This window comes from Peromyscus eremicus, chromosome 5, assembly GCF_949786415.1.
Source record: "Peromyscus eremicus chromosome 5, PerEre_H2_v1, whole genome shotgun sequence".
NCBI lineage: Eukaryota > Metazoa > Chordata > Mammalia > Rodentia > Cricetidae > Peromyscus > Peromyscus eremicus.
In genome coordinates, this window is record NC_081420.1 from 25090236 (window position 1) to 25103718 (window position 13483).

A 13483-nucleotide genomic window follows, 5' to 3' on the forward strand; every position below is an offset into this window, starting at 1 on the left:
CAACTAAATTTATCGGTAGCAGGAGGACCAGCCTCCAGCAGCCCAGGGTATACACACACACACACACACACACACACCAAAAAAAAAAAAAAAAAAAAACCACAAATATGGTGAGGGTTATACTTTTTTCTGTCTATGGCGTAATAGGAAAAAAGGCTGATGATAACTTTCTCTTTTACTTTATCTTAAAAAATCCTTTCTCTGAAAATCTGTCTCTACATAGTTACATTCCACACTGTTACATTCTATACACACACACACACACACACACACACACACACACACACACACACTTCTACATCATTCACTCACTCATTCTCTCACTCACTCTCTCACACTTCTTTATCTTTCACATTTTTCTTCCCATTCAGCTATGTCCCTCACTCAGCACACATACAGACCTCACTCTCACACTCACTATCCCCTTACAGCCAAACTCTGACAATGATATGTTACATTTTCAGGGTCCAAACTATTCTCATTACACATGATAAGTCACACAGTTTTTCTCAGGCTAGGGAGGTCTCATTGACCAGCCAGTGAGTAACGCTTGGTCGTGCTTGTATCTCTTTCTCAGACAGAAAGTGACATTGAAATTCAGGACTTAACAATAACAGTTAGTTGGCTGAACCTTGAGTGGTTGGGGTATGTGTGGAAAGAGAATTACTGCAGGGGATTATGTCTGCCAAAGTTGCTTCATGTCTGACCTTGATTCAGCAATAAACACCTGGGAACTTATGTTTGTATATTCTCTGCGGGGCAGCTTGTCTGTTTTGATTTTGTCCTAAAGTCTAAAATTAGCTGTCTTTGTGACTGAAAATATTGTTACTTTCCTGTAGTTATGAAAAATATTCTAGTATTTATTTCTATACTTAAGCAGAAATCATCTTCCTCACCATCCACAGCTCTGTGTATGCCCACAGCTGTTCTTTTAAGGGAAGAAATGTAGTGGCACATGAGAAAAATTACAGACAGAAACAAGCAGTCATTTACAGTCAGTGACCCCACGGCATTGCCAAGTGGGGCTCCCCATCAGAGAGTTATTCATCTGGTGGGTCGACCTGTTAAATACTAGTTATCACTTGCTGTATACTCCCATGGCCCTTGGCATAAATTTTCATAGGTGAGTTGGTTAGGGTGTAATCTCAAGTCTCAGTTATTTACTAGAACTTGCCATGTAGCCCAGGCTGGCCTCAGATTCTTTATTTTCTTATCCACCCTCCTAAGTGCTGGGATATAGGTTTGTGTTACTACACCCATCACTAAATACTAATTCTCGTGGACTTCACTCATTGGACTCTTCACCTGCCTTTTGTTTTGTTTTGCTTTTGAGACAGGATTTGGTTATGTAGCCCAGGCTAGTTTGAACTCATGGTAACCCTTCCTCCTCAGCCTCCTGACTTCTGGGATTACAGGTTATGTACCACAATGCCAGCAATCCTAACACAATAAAAAAGTGTGTATTATCTTCTCTACTTCGTTGTTGAAGAGACTAAAATGCATAGTGGTTTAATGTCCATGGCTCTCCCATGATCACAGGAAGAACTGTCATGCAGAACAAACTGTTCTGACTCCCAAATTCAAGTTTAGCTTCAGGATGCTAAAACATTTTTTCAGGATCTCATATTCACACTGGCCTTGAACTCACTGTGTAGCTAAGGATATCCTTAAGCTTTTGATCCTCCTGCCTTCACCTCCTGAGTGCTAGGACTCCAGGCATGTACATCCTCAGTTCTGGGGGTGGAACTAGGGCTGTATGTGCTAGACTAGCACCCTGCCAACTGAGCTCCATCCCAGGCTCTCAGATGCCACTTTCTGTGCATCTAACAACAGCCCTCCTTTCCTTCTGGTTCATCACTCTCGGATTTCTTCCTCTGACGCAGGATCCCCCCCCCCCCCCTCATTTCAGTAGTTCTTATTTCCAGCTAAGGCAAGAGCATCGCCTGGCTACATTGTGAGTGTGAGGACAACCTTGGCTACTTGAGACCCTATCTATCTCAGGTGGGGCCATTTGGTAAGTTAGTGTTATTTTTCCCAAGTCAGTACAGCTTCCTGACACAGATAGCCAAAGAGAGTGCTTCCTGTTGAGGGTGTAGCTAGAAAGTGATACGAAGTGAAGAGAAGCGTCTACGAAGTGGGTCTTCTCAGGATCTCACTGACCATGAAGAAAGGGAATGTTTAGAGTAGTCAGGTGATTGTAATTTTATTTAGAGTATAGAATGGCAAATTTCAGAAGTTCAGAAAAGCCTTTTCTGAGCTTGTGAGATGGCTCAGTGGGGAGGGCACTTGCTGCTCAGCCTGACAACCCGAGTTCAATCTGGGGAACTCACGTAGTAGACTGAGAGAACCAACTACAAAGTTGTTCTTGGACCTGCTCGAGCTCACATGCCTGCACACACGTACAAAATGGAAAAGAAGAAAAAGCCTTTTCTGTTTGGTCGCTAAGTGGCTGGGAGGTGAATAACTGCACAGGGAATCAAGTTCTGAAGCTGGATGTTCTTTCCAAACATGGAGACAATTCTATAGAGGGACAGAACTGTAGGCTTGTCATGTGCATCGGAAGGACACTTTTAAAGGCTGAGACAATCCGCAGATAAGTGTAGTCTTCACACCTCATCAAGGAGATTTTTCACAATAGACAGAGACTGCCACAGAAAACCACAGCCAATCAAATTGCAGATTTGTAGAGCCTAGTCCTGTTGGATACATCTGCGTAACACTTCCGAACCTAAGTCTCAGGAAACATTGAAGAAGAAGGGGCGGAAAGACTTTAAGAGCCAGAGGATCAGGGAGTTTGCTATGAGATTATGGCTCCTAGTGATGTCAGAAGCTACACCAATAAAGTCTCATCAGCATGACTTCCTTAACATGAGCTGAACATGCCAAAGTGGATGGGGAAAAGCCCACAAGGCCTCAGTTGTACACAGAGAACTATGGGCAACAAAGGAATGCAGAGAACAGGAGAAATAGTCTTCCCAGAGAAGAGCACACCAGTTAATTGTCCAATACTAAATGGTCAGCCCTGAAAACACACATATAAGTAACATTATACAGATTGTGTAGGTTATATTTAAGAATATATATGTGTATACATAGATGCTTGTGATAACAGTTAATGGACAAAGAGGCTATGGATTTGAAAGAGAACAAAGGGGTGTATAGGAGGCTTTGGAGGGAGAAAAGGGTGGGGGATGATGTAATTATAATCTGGAGGAGGGGCCGTGAGACGGGACAGCAAAAGTGGTGCAGTCCTACAACTTTGCTTTTACGTTGCACTCAGAGTGATCCAGAAATGCAAAGAAGACAGAAAAACAGATTTTTAAGTTCTGTTCACGAGCCAAAAAGGAAAAAAGACCAACAGGAAATGGTAGTGCCACACTTAGGAACGATGATGTCATACTTACTGCCACAGGAAGAAGGCAGATCTAATCAACTCCTCTCATTTTGTTTTCATATTTTTTGTTAAGGGGAAAAAAAAAAACTGGGAAGCTAATCCTCAGTCCTTAGATGTCTCCTGTGATCCAGCAAAGTTTGTTAATAGTCACCCATGATGCAGCTTTTGAAAATGAGATCCTCTGGCTGCATCCCGGAGGTGGAGGTTCACAGTTTTCTGAAAGAGAAATCACAGTCCCTGCCCTGGTGTGAACTTGTGACTTGGTGTGATCAGGCCTGGGCAGGGGAAGGAAGACAGACAAATAGATGGCTTCCAGCTTCAGCAGCTGTAAGAGAGGGGAGCAGAGAGAATAGGATACTCAGCACACCATCACTTGATGCTGCTTGTGTGTGAAGAGTTACACTTTTGTTCTTGTTTTTGCTTTAGAGATAGGGTCTTTCCTGTGGCTAAGGCTGGTCTGAAATTCACTCTGTAGATCAGACTGTCCTATGGGTCTCTCATTAAACCTGAGTCTTGGCATTTTGGCTAAACTGCCTCTGCCCTCAGTACTGGGCTTGCAGACACAGCAGCTGGAAATCCAAACTTAGGTCTTCACACTCGTGCAGCCAGGTCCCCACCCTGTTACATGATTCTTATTTATAATACTTAATATCTTATCAGACATAAGATATTATCAGTTTGCTATGCTTTCTCGTGAATGATCATATCCATCCTCATTTGTAAAGTGAGGAATAACACCCGGACAGAGACTTGCAGGAAAATTGAGAGGAAATGTTCTAGGGCAGTAGCAAATGCCAAAGCCCTGTGGTGGGAGTACGCTTGGCATGTTGGAGAAGAGCAAGGAGGTTGATGTGGCCAGGACAAATGTTTAGATGTAAAGGCAGGACTTGTAAGATGAGGAGCTAAGGGATGTGGGGAGCCCAGCAAGAGCAGAGCTGGGCATGTAGCAGGCTCTGCAGACATGTCAGGAGACAGTGGACAAGCGAGAAGGCAGAAGACCATTCACAACTGGCCAAGGCTGGCTGTTGGCCTGCAGACGAATTGCCTTGTTAGAGTAGAAGCAAAGTCTAGCTGGTAATGGGGAGTCCTACCAGCCTGGGAGTGCTTTCCCCACACTATTTATGAAAAAGTCTCTCCTGAGCCCATCACATGAGGTCTGGGTGGAAGGTTCTCCCTGTGCCATCACGCCAGCACTCTGGGAGTTTTAGATTTTAGAGCATTTTGAATTAGGGGATACTCACCCTGTTTTAGAGTTTTGGTTCCTAAGAAATGGAAATGATTTAATGTATTTTCAAGCTGAGGAGAGGTGAATGTTGTAGCCGCATCCAGGATGAGTTAGAAGACAGGAGGAGAGGCAAGAAGAGTGAGTGGAAAGCTGTGGAGGCCATCGAGATGTCAAGCCTTGCGTATGAGAGAACCGCAGCATAAGTCAGAAAAGGGAGGGCTGAGGGGCCCAGGCCAGAAAGGCTTAATTGATCTGAATGTGACTGTAAACTCATCCAGCATTTCCCCTTTTTAGAGACTACTGAGGTGGTTGTTGCCAACTTGTCGGTGGGCTTAGTATTTCTGTGCCCTTTAGATTACAACTCAAAGCTCAAAAAATGATGTTTTTTTTTTCAGCTATATCACCCTGAATGTATTGACAAAAACATGCTTTTCCTCCAAGCCACCCCTCCAGCTGGCAGCTAATACCTATTTTAATATAGTCTGTTGAGATCTAAAGAATCCAGATAGGCTTCCTCCTGACCAGAGGCTGCCATTGAAACCCCACTGTCTGTTTTATTTCAGTGCAAGCCGCCAACGACTCCATCTGCAGACTCCAGCAGAGAGAACAGGAACGGAAAAAGGTAAAAATGGGTAACTTGAGCAAAGGGGCACATAAGTTCTCTGAGTTCATTTTCTGACATTTCTGATATGCTGACTTCAAAAGACTTAAGGCTGGGCCTGGAAAGATGGCTCAGCAGTTAAGGGCACTGGTTGCTCTTCCACCAGACTCAGGTTCAATTCCCATCATCCACATGATGGCTCACAATTATCTATAACTCCAGTCCCAGGGAATCCAGTGCCCCTCTTCTGGCGTCCGCGGGCACTGCATTCACATGATGCATAAATACACATCCAGGCAAAACACTCACACACAGCAAATATACAAGGGGCGAAAAGATTTAAACATGGCTAAAACATTAAGATGTATTGAAAACATGGTGGTACCATCATCTTTTTCTAAAATGGTTTGTGTGCATTGTGGTGAGGTGTGCAAGTGTACTTGTTGGCATTTGTGCTTCTGGAGGCCAGAGATGGACATCCAGTGTCTTCCTTAATCCCCTGTACCCCACTTTTGGAGACAGGGTTTTGTTGACCCTGGGCTCATTGATTTGGGTAGATTGCTAGACAGTGAGCTGCAGGGACCCTCCTGTCTGACTCCCCCTAACCCCTAGCACTGGTTACAGCTGCATGCTGCCACTCCCTTCCTTTACCTGGATGCTGGGGATGTAAGACCCCATTCTTTCTGAGCAGGAACTTTACCAATGAGCCATCTTCCAGCCCCCATCCATTTTTAATAATTTGAATATAGACTTTTTTCAACATTTCCATATTTTCTCTCAAAGTAATATTTGTCTCACACAGGAAAGAGAAAATAGGACTTTTGTTTGGTGTGAAAAGTGCCCACCTATTGGGACACATAAACCTTGCCTATGAACCTGAAGCATATTCAGTGTGGCATTGTGCACATTCCTTTAGGAAATGTGGCAGGTGCTCAGTGGATAGTCACAGGGGTGTGTGCAGCCTTAGCTAGACAATGTGCTGTTTAATTTGAATTGTATCATAATTCAAATGTGGAAAACCAGTAAAAATGTGAGTTAATGAGGTAATTCACCTGGAAATTTCTTAGTGTTCATTAACTGAGGTCTACCACAGCATAAATAGATAATGGAATGAGCCTTCCAGAGTTGTGGTTTTACATCCTTTATCCTGTTCTGTATGTCAGTAGAGAGCTTTGAGGCTCAGCACTTTGATGGTGGAAACCTTCCTGAAAGGTCCTGGTATTTGAGCCAGGTGGGTACGCTGCTCTGGGGTCCCAGGGTCCAGCTCTGGAAGCAGGGCTTTGCTGAGCACAAGGCAGAGTTGTGCCTGGGAGACCCAAGGCGGGTGGAGTGCCAGCACAGTGCAGAGAGAACCGAAGGCAGGGGCTGGAGTGGACTTGCTGGGCTGGTGCTTTACCAGCTGCCACCAGGGGGTAAACACTTTCCTAATTGTTATGATGAAGGCAGTTTCTAGACCCCGGGAGCTAAAATCCAGGAATCCTAAACCACAAATACTAATAAAAAATAGACCAAAGTCAGCACTGTAGTCAAGTTACAGAAGCCTTGTGTGATCTCAGCCAGAGGAATGAGTAGGAAGGCAGGTCCACGCCCACCCCAACAGGCAAGTAAGAAGTCAGTTGCTGGTGGGTAGAGGACGGGTTAGAGGGGAAGGAAAATGATGTAAGCTAAGACAGAAGATAGGAGAAGCTCGTGTGCGGCCAATTTGGACGTCCAAATGACAGCTCTGGGATCCTGAATCCTGTGTTGACACTTTGTTACTGGGGCACGAGGAGCATTTCTGTTTGTAAGAAACAGGATATCTGGTACAGTGCTGGCTTGTTTGTTTTATTTTGAGACAGCATCTGATGTAGCACAACCTGGCCTTGTACTTCCTATGTAGCAAAGGATAGCCTTAAACTCCTGGTCTTCCTGCCTCTAGTTCCCACATTCTGTGATTTAGACTTCTGCACTGTGCCTGGCTTTAAACATGAGTATTTTTGAATACTGAAATGCTGTTTCACCAAGAATTAGTATAGAGTCAGTGGACCCTGCTTTTATAAGGAGATACTCTTATTTTTTTCCCCTACAGATAGTTCAGTAAATTAACACTCTTGAAGTTAGAAAAGAGGTGCATTTTCACAGACTAGCAGCAAGTAAAAATTCCTTACATTCTTACTGGGATAAACCTTTAGTCTAAGTCCTAATCAGAGCACTGGAAGTGTATGGCTACAGGTCCTTAATGTTGTTTGTTTGACTTTATTGTCACTCCACTTCCTCCTGGGCGCGCGCGCACGCACACACACACACACACACACACACACACACACACACACGCCATAAAGGTGAAGCTCAGGTCCCTTGGACAGCAAGTATGTGCAGATGAAAAAATGACCTCTCTTTGCACTTTACTGCCTAATGTTAGTTGTTGCTTGGGGTTATCCTGTTGGCCACGGTCTGTATATTTGAAAGGCTTTCGAAACAAAGAAAGATGGGAGTAGTAATGGAATAAAATAGCCTGTTACCATTAATCAGTAATTCTTTTATGTTAAGACAATTTGTGGAATTCTGTGGGAAGTCAATTGATAAGCGTCATTTGTCCAGATCACATTTCCCACAATTGATATCTAAAAGTACATTCAAGAGAACAATATATGCACATTCTGCAGTTGGTTAGCATGTCTTAAGAACTACCCTACTACAGAGTTGTATTTTGGGCACTAACAGAATAGTGAACTGAAATACAGTTGGCTCATGAAGTCCACTTGCTCTTAAAAACAGGCCATGGAGAGGTGAGGTGGACAGGAACAGCTGTCAGAATGTAAACTTGCTCCATGTCCACACATCCACTTTGGCAGCCCTGTCCAGCCACCCCAGTGACAAGGAATCGAGGGCTGTGAGGGCTTCTGTTTCATCTGGACCACGGACACTTACAGCTTTAGCTAGTGTCCGTTATGATGATGACAGGAGAGCAGTGACATTACATGAAGCCTTGTTCTTGATAGAATTAGAAAGTGCAGAGTAACATGAGTACATATTGCTCTGTGTAAAATTGTTTTAGTAGTTTTTATAGTGATACTTCTTAGTGAAGTCATTTCCCTTATGCCCATGTAAAGCTCATGTAAAATCAACATCATGTGTATTACTGACAGGTGTTCCAGTCCTTCCTGATGCAGGCGCTCACCAGAACCCCTCAAGCTGGCCTCTGCCTCCAAGTGCTAGGATTATAGACATCATCTGCCATGTGGGCTCCCAAAAGACCGTCCCAACCTCAGCTGGATTTTCCCTTAGTAGAGTTCCTCGGCCTTGGTGCTGCTTGCACTGAAGCCCGGATGTGTAATGGGGTCTCCATGGGGCTTTCCTTGGCATTGGCCTCTGCCCGCTGGTTGCCATAGCATCTCTCTCTCATCCTGTGTTCCCATGCCAAACATCTCTTGAAGATGAAGGGAGCTAATGACTTAGACTAGTACATGCAAAAATGTTTCTCCTGTGTGTCCAGGCTTCATTCATAGACCTGGTTGTAGATACAGATTAGTTTCATGATCATTTTCTACTTAAATGTCTCTAATGTGGTACTACCATAAACCATTTTATTTTTGCTCTTACTTTCTCAGTTGCAACTTAATTTGCTCATTTGACCCAGTAGATAGAGATATTATTATAGCTGTTGTCTGTGGCTGCATAGTTGTAGCCTTTTAACTAATTCTCAGAGCTGTGAAGCTCAGTACTTGTTAACACTAATTCATCTTCTACCCCCGTGCCTGGCCTCCAGCATTCTACTTTCTGTCTGTATGAATTATGTCATAATAATACACCATAAGAGTGTACTTAGATGGGCCTTGAATTCACTATATAGTTGAACATGACCTCAAACTTGATATGTAGCAGAGGATGATCTTAAACTTACTGACCCTTCTGCCTCTGTCTCCTAAGTGGTGGAATTACAGGTCTCTATCTCCAGTCCTGGTTTTTTATTTGTTTTTGTTGCTGGTTTGGGTTTTGATGGTGCTGGGGATTAAACCCAGGATCTTATGCATGCCAGGCAAGCACTCTACCAACAAGCTATATCTCTAGCTCAAGATGGATTATTTCTTCAGAATTGGTTTTCAAGGCTTGTTCACATGGTAATATTCTGCAGAAGTTTTGTCCTTTTAAAGGATGAATAATTATGCAGTTATGCATGTATAATTACATATGTGTATGTGTGTGTGTGCATGCACTACATTTTTGTGTATATGAGTCTATGGCTTTCTGTAGATACCTGGGTAAACTCATGGCTGTCCTAAATAATACTGCATTGACATGGGTTTACAAATATCTATTCATGCCCTTTCCTTTAATTCTTTTAGGCAAATATCCCAAAGTGGAGTTGCTGAATTATATGGCAATTCTATATTTTTTGAGAAGCAATCATAATATTAACATATAGCTATGCACAAACCTTAAATTTTTTATCTTTAAGCACAGTATTTTATTGCTGTGGGATGGTCTATATGTCAAATATGTTGCTCTGATTGGTTAGTAAATAAAACACTGATTGGCCAGTAGCCAGGCAGGAAGGATAGGCGGGACAAGCATAGAAGAGAATTCTGGGAAGTGGAAGGCTGAGAGGGAGACACTGCCAGCCACCACAATGAGAAACAGCATGTGAAGATGCTGATAAGCCACAAGCCACATGGCAAGGTATAGATTAATAGAAATGGATTAATTTAAGCTATAAGAACAGTTAGCAAGAAGCCTGGTATGGCCATACAGTTTGTAACCAATATAAGTCTCTGTGTTTACTTGGTTGGGTCTGAGCGGCTGTGGGACTGGTGGGTGAGAGATTTGTCCTGACTGTGGGCCAGGCAGGAAAACTCTAGCTACATTTTATGATTTTGATTGCCTTTAAAAAACTATATTCCATGCTCTTGACTTTTTTGAAGTATTTCATGTTTCTGGTTAATTTTCTACAGAATTGAATATTATTTAAAATACAAAAGTTTATATTATGGTGATCGTCATATTTACCTCAGCAGGAGATGGAGAGGTAAATGCTGTGCTGTGTTCTAGTCCAGACTCCCTGGGGTCCTGGCTGCCGTGTTTGCTCCCCTCTGCTCTTGTGCTGAGAGCGTTTCTTTCCACCTCACTGATGAGCCCTTTCTTCTTCTGGTGCTGCTTTGACACCAGTTAGCTGGTTAGAAGAGTGGGATGCTGGAATGCTGGACGCTTATGCCCAGTGTCCTCTGAAAACTGCAGTATTTGTAGATAGACCTTGGAGTTTTTTTCTCTGGCTTACAAGTGTGCACTTACAGGATTGTCAGTACAGGAGCATATAACTAACTTATTTAAAGCAGAGATTAAGTAAGGGTAAAGTAGAGTGATTTCAGGATCTTCATTTGGGTTGGGAGTTGTCAGCTTTCAACTTAATGGTCACCTGGGCTTTGAGTCCAAGGAATGATTTGCAGGACAGCAAAATGCTACTTGGGTGTGTATACATCTTTAGTCACACTATTCTGCAACTACAGAATAGAAGTACCTGGGGCTGGAGAAGTGGTTCAGCATTTAAGAGAACTTACTGCTTTCAGACTGGTGAGGTTGCTCAGTGGTTAGGAGCCCCACTGCCCTTCCAGAGGACTGGAGTCTAAGTCTCAGCATTCACTTTAGGCAGCTCACACCTGCTTGTAACTTCAGCTCCAGGAATCCAACATCCCTTTTTGTCTCCAGGGAACCCCCACACACGTAACATAGACTCACACAGACACACACACATACATATAAATAAAAATAAATAAATAAATGAAAAGAGAGAACACATACTGCTCTTACAGAGGAACAGAGTTCAATTCCCATCATGACATAGTGCCCCTATAACAATCTATAACTCCCGCTCCAGGGGATCTGATGCCTTTGGCCTCCATGGGCACTGGCTTCTCATGCACACACACTTTCTTTAAAGAATAGAAATGCTGGTCTTTGGTCTTTGATACTGACTTTCCTAAGAATCTTTTCTAACAGTGGCTAACAGTGGACACATCAGGTGGGATGAATTGAACATAAAGGTGGGAGGCCTGTGAGTTTACTTGAGACGCCTGTATTGTTGAATTATTACAAAACCCTATTGCTAAAATCTATGTTATTAAAATTAAGAGAGGAACACTTTTAACTGGAGGGGGTAAACAGTGATATGGTATGCTTTTTAGAAGCTTACTGTGACTTGTGTAAGAATGTTTACCTTTTATTGAGTACCTCAGGCACTGAGCTAGGAGCTTGGCAGGTGTTGCCTCCAATCTTCATAAACTTCATTTATGAACACAAAGTATCATTTTCTTCAGTTCTTTCGGGCAAAGAGACTTTTAACTTGCTCAGTGTCATGGTGTTGGTGACAGGTGATCCTGAATTTGAAGTGAGGCTCCTGTGCCTCCTCCTAGGTCTGTTTCTCTCTGTTGAGCTTCACTGACTTGGGTGTTGTCTGGTGGCAGGGCGGGGAGACAGCCTAGGCGACTGCCTTATGGAACAAATCAAAAGGCCAGCTAAGCCAGTTACGGCTTTTCAGTTACAGAGGAAGGAGAAAACTGACATCTGAGCATGTGTGTTAATATTCCCTGTATTTATTGAAAAGGATTCAGGCTGACAAGGTGGCACACAATAAATAAAGTTGAACAAGGTGCCATTTTCATGAAGTGTGTTTATATTTATATGGTATTCCCTTTAAACTGTCACAGTTTTGTGGTTTTGTTTTGGGTTTTTTTTTTTTGCAAAAATTCCTTCAAACTAATGTAATAAGCTCCTCATGTTATGTTCGGTTTCTGGAGAATTCCAGCTTGTAAGACTAACAACTTAAAGCAATAATGTGTTAAAATGGTTGTTGAAATCGTTTCTCAAATGCGTTGGATGCAGGAAGCTTCATGTAGCCCCTTCTTTCCACTCTCCGCTACCCACTCACATCCCAGTGCTCTGTGCGGCATATTTTAGGGGGACATTTAACTAAAACCCCATCTTCAGGCTCATTTTAATTCTCACTTAAAAACTCTTGGTTCTTGAAAACACTGGACAACTTGGCAGAAAACCTGTAGACAGAGCTTTTTTTCTCTTGCAAAAGAAAGGTTTAGCAGCCTGTGTAAAACTGCCTTTCCAGAGACCTGCCATGCAGCCCTTGGTGGGAGAGGCATGGGTCCCCATGCTAAACAGACCCGAGTTTGACTCAGCAGCCCAGCTGTTAGATAAGGGACAGTGAGGGGGCAAAGGTCTGTCCTTAAGCCTTCATTTGTTTGTCTGTAAAATGACATAGTATGATGTTACAAGAGGGACTTTTAGAAGTGAGCTAAGCAACTAGTTCTGGGGTGCATTTCATAGGCACTAAGAGTGTATTGGTCTTTCCAGAGCCCCCAGAACATATTAACTACCAGAAACAGTTTCACCTTTTCCCTGGTAATGGTGTGTTGTTCAACTTAGATGGTCTTTTAATAAAAAAAACAAAAACAAAAAACTCAGAACCAGATATCAGGGTGAAAGCTGAAAGACCAGAGAAACAGAACAGCCAGCCACTAGTTCTTAACTTTACGAAATCCTCAGCCTAAAGAGAGTGAGTTCCTGTTTCCTCACCTTATATACCTTTCTCTGCCCTGCCATATTACTTCCTGGGATTAAAGGCATGTGTGCTTCCCAAGCAAAGGCATGAGATCTCAAGTGCTGAGATTAAAGGTGTGTGCCACCACTGCCTGACTCTGTTTCTCTCCTATACTGGATCAATCTCATGTAGCCAGTGTGGCCTTGAACTCACAGAGATCCAGATGGATCTCTGCCTCCCGAATGATAGGATTAGTGTGTGCCACCACTGTCTGGCCTCTGTCTAATCTAATGGCTAGCTCTGTCCTCTGATCCTCAGGCAAGTTTATTAGGGTACACAATATATCACCACAATGGTGTTGGCATTCAAGTTCACAGTCTATTAACTGACTCTCCTTTTATTTAGTTTTTAAATTTTTAAATTAGAATATAATTACATCATTTTCCCCTTTCTTTTTCCTCCCTCCAGTCCTTCCTATGCACCCCTCACTCCCTCTTAAATTCATGGCCTCTTTTTCTGATACATACTTGTAAATAAAGTATTTAGTGTTACTGGTTTCAGGGCTTACTACTTGGCATTGAAGAACCAATTAGGGGCTCATCCCTGGGAAAGTCTTAATTCTCCTACTCTCAGCTTTCATTGGTTGCCTGTAGTTCTTTGTCTAGGGGTGGGGCCCCATGAGATATTTTCCCCTTCCATATTAACATGTCAGCTAGTATTATCCTTGTTCGGGTCTTG

At 43.0% G+C, this 13483-nt stretch overlaps 1 protein-coding gene across 1 annotated transcript in view; it reads left to right on the forward strand.

The window, feature by feature from the left end:
* The window catches only part of Bloc1s5 (biogenesis of lysosomal organelles complex 1 subunit 5), a 48012-nt gene that overhangs the window by 28819 nt on the left and 5710 nt on the right, over positions 1-13483 (forward strand). The window contains exon 4 of the mRNA XM_059263146.1: positions 5183-5241. Within this exon, the coding sequence (XP_059119129.1) occupies positions 5183-5241 (59 nt within the window). The remainder of the gene's footprint in view (positions 1-5182; positions 5242-13483) is intronic.